At 49.8% G+C, this 12,770-nt stretch overlaps 1 protein-coding gene across 3 annotated transcripts in view; it reads left to right on the top strand.

Annotated features, from left to right (window-relative positions):
- The window catches only part of Pkig (cAMP-dependent protein kinase inhibitor gamma), a 70,342-nt gene that overhangs the window by 55,387 nt on the left and 2,185 nt on the right, over window positions 1-12,770 (top strand). For all 3 annotated transcript variants that reach the window (XM_027423486.2, XM_035447023.1, XM_027423487.2), the window contains one exon: window positions 9,398-9,571. In XM_027423486.2, the coding sequence (XP_027279287.1) occupies window positions 9,421-9,571 (151 nt within the window). In that variant the 5' untranslated portion in view covers window positions 9,398-9,420. The remainder of the gene's footprint in view (window positions 1-9,397; window positions 9,572-12,770) is intronic.

Raw genomic sequence — 12,770 nt, 5'->3', positions numbered from 1 at the left:
ACTAAAGAATTTGATCTCCAACACAAAATCCAATGCAGAGAAGTAGGTGTGGTAGTGCCAGCCTATACTCTTAGCAATAGGGAGGCTGAGGCAGGGGAATCAGAAGGTTGAGGCCAGCTTGGAATACATGGTGAGACTCTGACTCAAAACCAGAAACCAAAAGTGAGAACAATTCAGCACAGAACTTTGCTTAAGTGTGGTTAAGTACATCTGGTGTTTGTTTTGGCGAGCACAGTACAATGTTGTCTTGAGCCTTCCCTGTTTCCTGTTCCACTTTTTGAAATTCTTTCTTTGAGGCTAGAGACTGGGGTGGCTGGTGGGGGAACATGAAAAAAAAATGACAGAAAGGAACAGACACTTAAAAATCTTACTAGATACTAGGCCTTATTCTAGGTCACGTCCATGCTCTAGCCTGGTAATAGACTGGGTCTTGCTCCACGTCTTCCACATGACCTTGGACAAGCTATTGACCTCTCAGAGCATCCTGTGTCTTTTGAGAAACAGCCATGATAATGGATGCTTTCTTTGTCTTAAACTTGGTTTACAGCCAGAGAGAGACCCAACCTCTGTTAAACCCTCTGTTTCCAGTGAGCCTTGAAAATCCCCATAGCCACATGCAAGGCAGTTATTAGCACCTGTGTTTCACAGTTGTCCCTTGGTCAGATGGTTGGCCAGGACCGTAAGGGGCTATTCTGGGGACAGACATTAGACTTCAAAACACTAGTTGTATCCACGGCAGTAGCCTCCAGGCACCAGGCTTTCTTGACCTACACAGTGAGAAAGAGGAACGCTGGTGGTTTTGAGCCCTGTGGACCTCAGAGCAGGAGTCTTTAAAGACTTGAGGCTAGGGTGTCACCTGTCTACTTACAGTACTCGGGAGGTGAGGGTGGACAAGAGGGTTTTGGCCTACAATGGGCGGGAATTACATTAGGTTTGAGCTTTAGGTTTGAGAATTACATTAGATTTAGATTTAGAGTGTAGCAGAGCAAACACAGGCCATGAAGAAAGCAGAGATGAAGAAAAGCTGCAAAGGAAGGCAAGGCTGGGTCAGAATGGGGCTTCAGGGTTGACACAAGAGCCTGGAGTTTTGCTGATGTTGAATGGAGCAGAGGAATCACACAGCCTAGTTTCTGTTTCAGGAACAACTCTGGGGCTGCATGGGAAATTGCCTTTGGGTAAGAGGCACACAGGACTGCATTGAGGGCCTCTGCATGACTCTTAGCAGGTAGACAGTGCCACACTGTAACTGTTTTGCAAGCGGAAGTGATGAAACCTGGTGACAAACTGTAGGTGGGTGGCAGAAGAGGAGGAGGATCAAGAATGTCTCTACGGTCTCAACTCCAGCAGCCTGTGAAAGGGGGGAGGCTGGAAGTGGGCCGGCTGATGGCTTGACACGTAAGGTTTGCTGGTGGCGAGTAAGCCCAGCCCATCGACATACAAAGTGAGCAGAGTCATACATTCGAAGAGAGTTTGAAGCTCTTTGGGGCTCATTAACATACAGGATTTAAAGGTGGGGACTGCCCCCCACCCAGGGCACACAGATCACAGGACTAAGGACTTGGGGGAGAAGCTCTGATGTATGGGTCCCAGCAGGAGGCAGGAGGACCCCCCCCCCCAAAAGTGACTAGAGAAGTAAATGAATAGATAGGTGTCCTTGCTCGATAATAGTACAGGGTTATTGGTAGTCTTGTCTGCCCCAGCACCCTACGTTTCCTCCAATCATACCCCTTCCCACAGCAGGCTTCACTGCTGCGCCCTGACCCTGTAAGTCGGAGCTTTCTCTGTTCTGAGCTGGGAGCCTGCTGGCACCACTGATCAAAGCCGTGCCCAGGGTAGCTCTCTGCGTGGGTGCTGAGTACTCTGGGGTCCTGCACTGTATGTGCACTCAATGCACTAGGAGCACTTTGATGCCAGCCCTAGTGGCCTGTCTGCTTCCGGCTTCCTTAGCGAGATGGTTTGGGGACTGTTGGTTTAGTAGATCCTGGCTTTCCTGTCAGGTATTTTCTCACAGCTCTTTCTGACTTTAGAGAAGCTGGGCAGTTTTTCTCACCTCGAGAAACCTTCCACAAGACCATTTCACACTCCTGTACCCCATGCCCTCTATAAAAAGTCTGCTTGCTTTTTCTGTAACTTCTGCAAAATACTTCATTTTTTTTTAATGAAAAAAAAGAGCAGGAAATGACCTTTCAGATGTATTTGGAAAGCAGTTTGGAATTGTAATGGAATCTGCCCTAGCAATGAGGACTAAGAGCTGCAGACTCAAGCAGACTGTAGCTCTTGGCACAGCCCAGGGCCTCTTCAGTTTACAGAGCCTATTGTCCTGTGGGGACAATAGTAAGCACCTTTGGGGGCTTCGGCCTCTAACCCTGAGACCCCAGAATACTCCAGAATATAAGGGCTTCTTCCTTCTCGCCTGGGTGTTGAAGGTCAGCCTGGTTCCCTATAAGCATCCAGAACCCACAGAGTTCTCCAGACCTCCAGGGATATGATAGCACTCTGGCCCTTAGCACCCCATGAAGCACAGACTCAGATAGATGGTGTTCACACATACGGGCTGTTGGCTCTGCCTGTGTTACTCCTAGGCCACTTTCAGCTCCTGTGGGGTTTCTGAAGGGTTTTTGTTAGTTTGATTGGCTGGTTTCTGCGAGAAGGTCTCCCTATGGGACTCTTATGTGTAGACCAGGCCGGCCTTGAAGTTGTGGGAGTCTTCCTGCCTCTCCTTCCCAGGTGCTGGGATTGTAGTCTGATGTCACCAAACCTGGTGCTCCACCTTTTTCTTTTTCAGTTTAACCCCAGAGCCACTTCCCTGACCTTACCACCTTTAAGAACCATGGCTACAGCTGGAGCACCCTCTCCTCTCCTTCCGTACCCTCTCAATGGCTTTTCTTGTGTCAGCTTGTAAATGTCTTGTCTCCAGTGTGTACCTGAGAAGGTGCCTGGCCAAACGGTGGTGTGCAGTAGACAATGAAATGTCCAGGCTGGAAGAGACTTAGCCGTCACACTCTATTATTTGAATAACGATGGGGACAAAGGAGGCTAGAAGAGGAGGGTCTGGGAGTCTGCCTCGGGTCTGAGGAGAGCTGGGAGGGTGGAGTCAGACCTTTACTGCTGTGTAACCCGCCGCCTGGCCTTTGCTCCTTCCACTCTCGGGTCTAGAACACAGCTCATCACTTACCAAACTTGGCCTGTGGGCTAGATCTTCCAGATAAAATAGTGCCGATGCTGGCCAGGGTTGCCTATGGTAGGATCCCTATTCCACGCAGCAGCGAGCGTGCCAGAGAAGGAGGGGTGGGCTTTGGCTCTCAGCTGCACCGTCAGACAGAGTAAACAAAGGGGCTGGGTGAAATGTCAGAAGGAAAGCTTTCCTGATACCTCAGCCACAGTGGGGCACAGCAATGTTTTATTAATTGGTACCTCTCACATCTCACGGAACTTTCCAGCCCCTGTAAGCCTGTATTTGCACTGCATCTCCACTCCAACCCCAGGAACTTTGGACTGTTTTGGTTAGTTCCTAGCCAGTATGGCCCAAGGGGTAAGTAGGGAAGCTGCCTGGACAGATGCACTAGATGAGTTCCACGGCAGCACACCTGTGACCTCTGACCTCAGTGATGTCAGCGGGACCTTTCAGCTGGCTCTAGGCATTAGGACCTGTAGATTATTGAACCTTGGGTGGATCACTCTCCTCTTGTTACTCTGATGATCAGGTCTTACTCTGTCACCCTGGCTGGTCTGGAATTCTCTATGTAGACCAGGCTAGCCTCAGACTCACAGAGATCCACCTGCCTCTGCCTCCCAGGATGAAAGGAATGTGCCACTGTAACTCTAGCATTCTCCTTTGAGCCTCGGTGTTTCCAGGCAGCAAGAGGCTTTTCTAGATAGGCTCTGGAGTCCCCCTCAGTTTGACTCTGACATAAGCTTTTTGTTACTTGTTGAGCATATACTGTGGACCAAGCCCTGTCACGATCCTGAATGCATCAAAGCTGTCACTCTGCTGGAAATCCATGATGGGCCAGGGCTAAGGGGAGAAAGCAATGCAATCCCACATGTTGGTGGCCGTTTATTGAAAGCATTCTTTCATGTCAGTATGTGTGACTGCATCAGTGTCGTGTGCCTTATTTTATTGTTTTAAGATAGGGTCTCATGTGGCCCAGACAGGCTTTGAGCTTACTATGTAGTCAAGAATGACCTTAAATGGGGTGTTGGTGGCACACACCTTTAATCCCAGCACTCGGGAGGCAGAGGCAGGTGGATCTTTGTGAGTTTGAGGCCAGCCTGGTCTCCAGAGCGAGTGCCAGGATAGGCTCCAAAGCTACACAGAGAAACCCTGTCTCGAAAAACCAAAAAAAAAAAAAAAACAAACAAAAACAAAAACAAAAAAAAACCAAACTTGTGTTCCTCCTGCCTCTGTCTCCTGTGCAGACATGCACAATCACACTCAGCTTTGTCCTACTCTTTTTCTTTTTAGTCATTGACCATTTCTGAGCCAGGTGTGACCATGAGCCTATTTTTCTGAGTGTCTCTCATGCCAGCAGAGGATGAAGGACCTGAGGGTGAGCTAGAGGTAGAGGTAGGGAGTGGATGAAAATGCCAAAGGAAAGCTCTGTCATAGACCAGCTTGTGTGGAAGAAGTCAGCTGAGGGCCATGGAGTTTTGTCTTGGGCAGCAGGCTATGGAGGTAGCTCCTTTCCCAGGCAGGAGAAAGAATAAATGAGACTTCTGAGAAGTAACAGAATGATGCTGTTCCTACTGGTGTCACCCAGGTGTCTGTCTCAGCATGAGAGAGTCAATGCTGAGCAGGTGGATGGCCTTGTGCAGAGTGACGAGAGCATGCCGGACAGCATGGGAGCACCAGGAGTTCAGGTGCTAGCCTACAAGAGTGAGAAAGAGCGAGCTGAGAAGTTGAGGGAGGCTGATCCACTCCCCAGCTTCAGTTTTCCTAATTTCTCAAGTGGAGTGTAGAGGAGTCCTGTGCACAGGGTGTTGACAGTGGCCCAGCCTGGCTGCTTGGGAGTAGGACTCAGGCTGTTGGTAGTTCATTATCTGTTCAGTAAGTGGAGTAACCAGAGCATGCAGGCATGGGAAAAAGTCCTCAGGGGACAGTGGGAAACAAAGAAAAGAACAGGCTTGCCCTCTGGGAGGGAGGTTATAAAAGAATGACCTGTAACATGTTTGTTGTGTGTACATTGTGTACTCATATGAAACATGGGGCTGAGCATGGTTCAGATGCAGGTATTTGATTTTTAGTAGCACAAGATGGGTTGAGATGGGAACAAAAATAAGATAGCCTGTGGAGAACTGGGCAGGACTTAGGACAGTGAAAAAGCACAGAGCCTTTGATGTGGCATTTCTGCTTTTAAGGGAACAGGCTCCGGGTCTTGGGGGTGGAGAGGAATTAAATTGGTCTGCAGCAGTGACCGCAGAGGATCATGCAGCTGCTAACGGCAGCTGAGGGCTGGGAGGACTTTGGATATATTTTTAGCATTTTGATATAATCATTGTACAAGGTTTCAGGGTAATTTGGACTTGTTTCTAAGACATATGCATGAATGAAGAAAAGCAAGATGAAAAATAAAGTTTTGGCCAGACTTGATAGGTCATTCTTTAATCCTAGCATCTGGGAAGCTAGAGCAGGGGCATGGCTGTGATTGGAGGCCCATTGGGGTGTATAGTAAGTTCCAGCCCAGCGTGGTCCACAGCAGGAGACCCTTTCTTCAAAAGAAAAGAAAGGACACCCAGCAAAATGCCTTAGTGGGTAAAGGCTCTCACCTCACAATCCTGACCTCCTGACCACCCAGAACATACAAGGAGAAAGCTCCACAAGATGTCCTCTGATTTCCATATGAACAGTGTGGCTCCCACACACCTGCACTCACAGACTTCATGTCGTGACACACACCCATAATAATGAAGATATAAAAAGTAAATGGAAATTTTGTTTATAAAAATTTTAAGGGAAAAGGAAGGGAAGAAAGAAGGGGGAAGGATCTTGTGTATGACACACACGGACATTTCTGGAAGGACCCAAGATAAATTGTGCTTAGGGAGAGTGTCTGGGGTAGAGTGGATGCCCCCAATTCTTGCACCTTTCCATTTGCACACTGTGCATTTTCTTCCTCTTGCATCCATATCTTAAAGCTTGATGACTTATGGGGTGGTGTTGTAGTTCATTGGTAGAATACTTGCCTACCATGCAGAAAGCCTTTAGTCACATCTCCATCAGCAATAATTAGTAATAAGAACATAACAATTTCCCTAGAGAAGACCTAGAAAGTAAGCCAGGTGTGGTACACACCTGTAATCCCAGCGGCTGGGAAATAAAGGCGGGAAGCTCAGAAGCTTAAGGCCAGCTGCGGTTACATGGTGAATTCAAGGCCAGCTTGGGCTACATGAGACCTGTCTCAAAAATGCAGAGAAAATATAAAGTACTTAAAGATCACTCATAATTGAAATATTTATATATGTGATTATATGATTTTATTTTTACTTAACAGTATACATGAACATTTCATGTTTATCTAACTGTTGAGACAGGGTCTTGCTATGTAGCCCAGGCTATCTGGACCTGAGATCATCCTCCCTTAGCCCCCTGAGTAGCTATGATTCCAGGCCTATTTCACTACAGGATGAAAAAGTGGAGAAAAGTGAGCTTAGGTGTTTGTACATGAGCTGAAATCTCCCCAGGGCTGTATTTGGAATCACTGATCCCTGAGGGATGGGGACAGTCGCTTTCTAGGACTGATTTTGGGGGTTAGCAGTGATCTTTCTCTGTGCCAACAGCATTAGCTTTCTGTCTGTGCAGCTCATAGGGTCAGACAGAGTAAGAGCAAAGTCAGAGCCCCAGGGAGTGTGTCCCAGAGAGAGGCTGGCACTTTGTATCAGCAGGTAACTCCATCTGCTGGTATCAGACCCTGAAGATAGGCAAAAAACAGTGCAGCTCTCTGGCAGGCAGAGCCTTTCCCTGTAGTCCCTGGAGTCATTCTGTCATCCTAGAGATCTGTAGCAGGATAGAATGGGTGAGGGGGTGGGGGTTGGGGGGGTGAAAAGCAATGTGATCCCGGCCTATTTATAGAGCACTCCTCTGCAGCAGGGGCCGAGTGCAGCATCTTGGAAGGAAGCAACGGAGCAAGTTGGCTCAGTTGCCAAGCTCAGGCCTTTCAGTCTGGTGCACTGAAAATCCAGACACAAATCCCTCTCTTCATGGAGGAAACAGGCTGCAACAGATGGTGTGGGCTGCCCAGGGTTTAACCCATTTCATGGGCAGCTGGTGTCACATGGGGAAGCACCTGAGCCTGGGAGCCACATGGATCTGCCCGAGATCTTTCCAAGTCAGGTTATAAAGCTACATGCAGTGCTTATTTACTGGATAGGGCCGCTGAGAGTGATGGATGTAAAACAAGTGCCTGGTGATTGGCCTGTCACTCTTTACACTTGGTGGCATTTTCATTTGTATTGTTACTACAGTGTTATCACCATTACAGTGAGCCATTTACCTGTACTGGGGCTTTGAACACTTTCCCTAGAGGGAGCTGGAGGCAGAGTGACTAGCAAGCAGAAGGAACCACCTCCAGGAATTCCTTTAGCTGAGGCCCTCACCACAGCTAAGAAATCTAGACACGGTGCGCCATCTGCTGGATTCTGGAGGGACTGCCTTACACAGAATTCCTCCTCCCCCAAACCCCCCACCACCACCACCTATCCACACCTTCATTTTATAGGTGGGGAAACTGGCCTTTGCTCCAAAGAATAGGCTGGATGTACAATATGTACAAGTACATATGATGTGTGACACAATCCCTAAATAGTCACTGTGTCCCCTCCTGATATCCATGGCTCTCTTTGCTCTTGAGTGTTGTCCACCACAGGGCTGTAGTGTTCCTGATTTCACGCCTTTGTTCCCACTCCAGCCTCCTCTGTGCGCCTGCCCCACCTTTGCCACTGGAGGGCTCATGGGAAACTTGAAGCCAGCCAGGAAACTATCTAGTAAACAGTTGCTTTCCACCTGCCTGGTACCCAAATGCTCTGTGGGTCCTATTTCAGTAGCCATGCCTCTGTCCAGCTCCTGACTCATGTCAGAAACCAAAATTCAGCCAGATAGTGCCCACATACTTGTTCCTCAGGTTGTGTCTAGGATCTGTCTCAATGCCTGCTTGATCCCTCTGCCTTCTCACACCTGGCCTCCCAGAACCCTCCTAACTTACTTCCATCCAGGCCCTGCTCTGCTTGGACATTGGAATTGTCTTTGAAATGCACAGCTTGTTCTCATGACCTTATCTAAAACCGTCCAGGATATGGTCTGCCTCTGTCCACCCTCTGTCCTCGGTGTCACTGTCCCCTCTTGTGAGACCTTGCTGCTCTTCCGCTCTACCCCATTGTTTTTCAACAGAGCCTCGAGACTTTCTGTTCCCTTTCTTAGGATACTCTTTTCCTCTCATTATATTTGTAAATGTTACTTTGAGACAGGGTCTCATTCTATTATCCCAGAGCTCACTATGCAACTGTACAGCTCAGGCTGGCCTCAAACTTAGAGCAATCCTCCTGCTTCAGTCTCTTGAGTGCTGGGATTACAGCATGGTGTAAGCCACCATGCCCAGACTCTTCCCACACCATTCTTGGATGTTGACAGACATGGTATTTCCTGACCGAGTCTTGGTTGGGTCCTGGCCATCCCTGTGGCACCCTTGAAGCCCTGGACACATGATCATGACAGCTTGATGCTGAATTCAGTGAACTTTAAACTCTGAGAGGTGGGGGAAAGTGCTGGCTTGTTCTTTGCTCTCTCTGTAGCTCCTGGACTGTGCCGGGCACGTGATATGGTGAGCTGGAAGTGCTGGTCTTCAGGGCTACTTTGAATGAAGATGTAATGTGTGTGTGTGTGTGTGTGTGTGAGAGAGAGAGAGAGAGAGAGAGAGAGAGAGAGAGAGAGAGGGAGGGAGGGAGAGAGGGGGGGTGGGGAGGTCAGAGGACAATTTGCAGGAGTCATTCTCTACCACATGGTTTTCAGGGATTGAACTCAGGTCATAGGGTGTGGTAGCACGCTCCTTTACTCACTAAGCCATTTTCTGACCCTCACGCATGTTCTTTCTTTTCTTTTTTTTCTTTATTAAAACAAGGTTTCTCTACATAGCCCTGGCCATTCTGGAACTCACTCTGTAGACCAGGTTAGCTTAGTGCTCACAGAGACCTTGTCTCTGCCTCCCATGTACTGGGATTAGTCAGTCATCATCACCTGGCCATGTGCTGTTCTAGAAGATGTGGATAGTACTCTAACTGGGGCCACAGTGGTTTTGGTTCCCTTTGTCCCGCGCTTTCTGCTCAGTTCCGGTGGAAAAGGCAGTTGTGTCATTATGTCAGAGAATATCAGCACCTCACTTCTGCTCTCCTGCTCCTGTCCCCACAGGCCTGAGGAGCGATGCGACAGGCATGATGGAGGTCGAGTCCTCCTACTCGGACTTCATCTCCTGTGACCGAACAGGCCGTCGGAATGCAGTCCCTGACATCCAGGGTGACTCGGAGGCCGTGAGCGTGCGGAAGCTAGCTGGTGACATGGGCGAGCTGGCACTTGAGGGGTCAGGTCAGAGCCTGTGCTGAGCATCCCGGTGGGCAGGTCGGGAGGTGCTCTGCTAGCTCTTGCTAGTCTCCAGGTCTCACCGTTCCTCAGAGAAGTGTGTTTAAATGGGGCTGTCCATGGTCAGTAGCAGAGCCCAGCCAATGTCTAGGTTGGAGGATGCCAGCATCTTGGTCCTGGGGACTCTGGCAAGCATCTAGGATGTTTCCCTTCTCCCGCCCTCAGTCCAACAAGCCCTGTCAGGTCTCAGTGATACACCCTAACTCCCTCTGCCTCATGCCCCATCCTCTCTTCATCCCCATAGCTACCACGTTACCTGCTGTTCACCAGGAGTCTTTGCCCTTCCTGCACAGCAGACAGCAGGATTTCTTTAGCCATCCAGCCCTGCCAGGCTTCTGCCCCAGACTCCCTGGTAACACCTCAGAGCCAAGATGCTCTCCAGTGCTCCCCAGAAGTTATGCCCTGCTGGCCAGCCTGGCCTAGGGTTCTCCTCAGGCCTTGTTACCCATACCTTCCCCCACTCGTCCTTGTCTAGTTCTGTCAGGGTGCAGGGCTTCTTTGTCAGGGCCTTTACTTCACTGTTGCCCATCTAGAAGATCCCCGATAGAGCTAGAGCCTCTTGCTGTCCCTTTACTCTCAGGTCCAGCTTAGCAGATGCCCTGAGCAGCCTCCTCTGCGAGCTAAGGTGCTGCCCCCGCCATATTACCCTCAAAGGTCTCACTTCTGTGACTTTGAGCTCCAAGAGAGAGGGGCTTCTGTTCTTCCTGCACATGGCAGGCAGTTGGTGACCACAGGCTGAATGACCCAAGGAAGAGATCAAGAGGAGCCACCCAGTAGTACCTGGGACCCCCTGCTCCCCACTTCTCCTTCTGTTATTTGGAGGACTCTCTCAGCTCAGATCCACAGATAGCTGTAGATCCCTCCTTCCCTACCAGTTCTTCTCTGCTGCAGGCCCCGAGTCCATGCTTGCAATACACACCACTTCCCGCAGTACAGAGTGGCTTCCTCCAGTGTCACTCCAGGAGCAGTCGGTCCCTGTTGGGCCATAACATTGTCTTTGTCTGGGTGGCCCCAGTCTAGAGTTCTTAGTCCTCAATGCCCAGAAGGGGGACAGAACAGAGAAGATGTTGGGGGCAGAGACCCCACTTCTCATGTCAATTCAGGCCAAGAGAAACTGGGAATTTTCCTAGGTTCAGCCAGAAAATGACTGTAGTTCATATGACAGTCTCCATGCCTTGAGAGAGTGCCCTGCCTCTTAGCGTCAGAACCTCACCCCGTTTTCCTGTTGGAGGCCGTTGGCCTCCCTTGTCTGCTCCCTCCTGCTTGCTCAAGTGTGGACACCTCCACAGTGCTCATGCCTCATCCCTCTGCAGCTTCAACTCCCATTCCTCACTGTTTGCTCTCTCTTTCAACCGGAGTGAAGACCTACAGGCTGTGAAAAGCTGCGCTGGGCTTCTTCACCAATGCATGGTCCATTTGTGGTGGTTGCTTCTCACTGTGTCTTTTATGCTGGGGCTTTCCCTGACCACAGCTTGTCTCTAGCAGGGGAGCTCCCTTTCTCCCTTTGTCTCCGTGGCCCTGTAAGCACCCCCCGCCCCACCCTCAGCTGAGCTGCTCCAGCCCAGGCTGTCTTGTGCCCTCTGTGACTAGCAGTGTTTGGCACGTGACAGGCACCTACTCAGTGGCTGCTCACTGCTCGCCGAATGAGCAGTGTGTCCAGCTGGCACACTGGGCACAGTGCCAAGGGTTTCTTCAAGACTGCTGTGCTCTCTTCAGCTCTAATCAGCTTTGTTTGGTGCCTTTCACCCTCCTTGGCCATCATAGCTGCTGGTCCCCTCATGCAGGCCCTTATCACACTGTTTGTCCTAACTGTGAGTCTTTGTGGTATCTGGGTCCCCCCAGCACAAGATACTTGCTAGCCAGTGACTGACGTCTAAAAAGGAGACATGAAGACAGAACAGTGCTCGCTGCCAGGGATTGGAGTAGAGTTGGGGCGAAGTGATCTGCTATGAAAAGCCTCTGTGAAGAGGCCTCGAAATAAAATGTCTCCAGGCATTTCGGTGCCCAGCAGACTCACAGAGACAGAAGACAGAGCCTTAAATGTCACCCCTGACCCAACAGCTAAGGGCCCCAGAATTTTTCTCTGTCACAACTTCCAAGAGCCTATGCACAACCTGAGTAGGATGGGACTGTATTCCTCAAAGACTTAAGAGGTCCTAGCTCCATGGTCTCTCCAAGCCTGTGCCTGCTTGGTGTGTAAGCACTCTCCAGTGTGGTGTGGACGAATCTGTCTGTTCCTGGTGACTTGTCAGACAAGGAGCAAATGTTGCTTTTCTTTGCCTAAGAGGAAGAGAAGCCACAGTGTAGTCATGGACCGACAGTGCACAGACCCTGGGTAGCACAGTTTCTTATTCCCTGATACGGGCTGATGGGAGAGGACCTTCTCCCCAACTAAGGGGGAGCCGGGGCTGGCACAGAGGAGGCGTGATTGTTAGGACTTAGGGTCACATCCTATGCTCCAGTAAGCCAGGTTCGCATCTCATTCCTCAGTATGCCAATTACAGGAACCAATAGGGGCTGGATTGATGGCTCAGTGGTTAAGACCACTTGCTGCTCATATAAAGGACCCAAGTTTGGTTCCCAGCACCTACACTATGTAGCTCCAGTTGCAGGAGATCCAGTTCCCTCTCTGGCCTCCAAAGGTACCATGCATGCGTGTGGTACATGCAAAACACTTACACACATAAATGCAGGCAAAACACTTATACATGTAAAGTCAAAATAAATTAAAAGAATTTTTTGTTGCTTTTTTTTGGGGGGGGTTCATTTCGAGGCAGGGTTTCTCTGTGGCTTTGGAGGCTGTCCTGGAACTAGCTCTTGTAGACCAGGCTGGTCTCGAACTCACAGAGATCTGCCTGCTTCTGCTTCCTGGGTGCTAGGATTAAAGGCGTGTGCCACCACCACCTGGCCAAATTAAAAGAATTTTCAAGAGCCAGATTAATCTGAAGATCAGGAAAAGGCAATTTATTCAGTGTGGCTATTTAGGGAGGAGGAATAAAGAGATCAGGTGACCCCTCCAAGTTCATCTTTGGGACCCTGCCATGAGGGCAGGTTCAAGTAGAGACCAGAGTTGTGCATAGCTAAGCAGTCCTTCACAAGGTGTGGTTCTGCCCATCATGGACCCTTCACTGTTTAGGGCCCACTG

The sequence above is a fragment of the Cricetulus griseus genome, chromosome 6 (genome assembly GCF_003668045.3).
Source record: "Cricetulus griseus strain 17A/GY chromosome 6, alternate assembly CriGri-PICRH-1.0, whole genome shotgun sequence".
Classification (NCBI taxonomy): Eukaryota; Metazoa; Chordata; class Mammalia; order Rodentia; family Cricetidae; genus Cricetulus; species Cricetulus griseus.
Note: the sequence above shows the minus strand (reverse complement) of the source record. Positions and strands in the feature narration are given on the sequence as shown.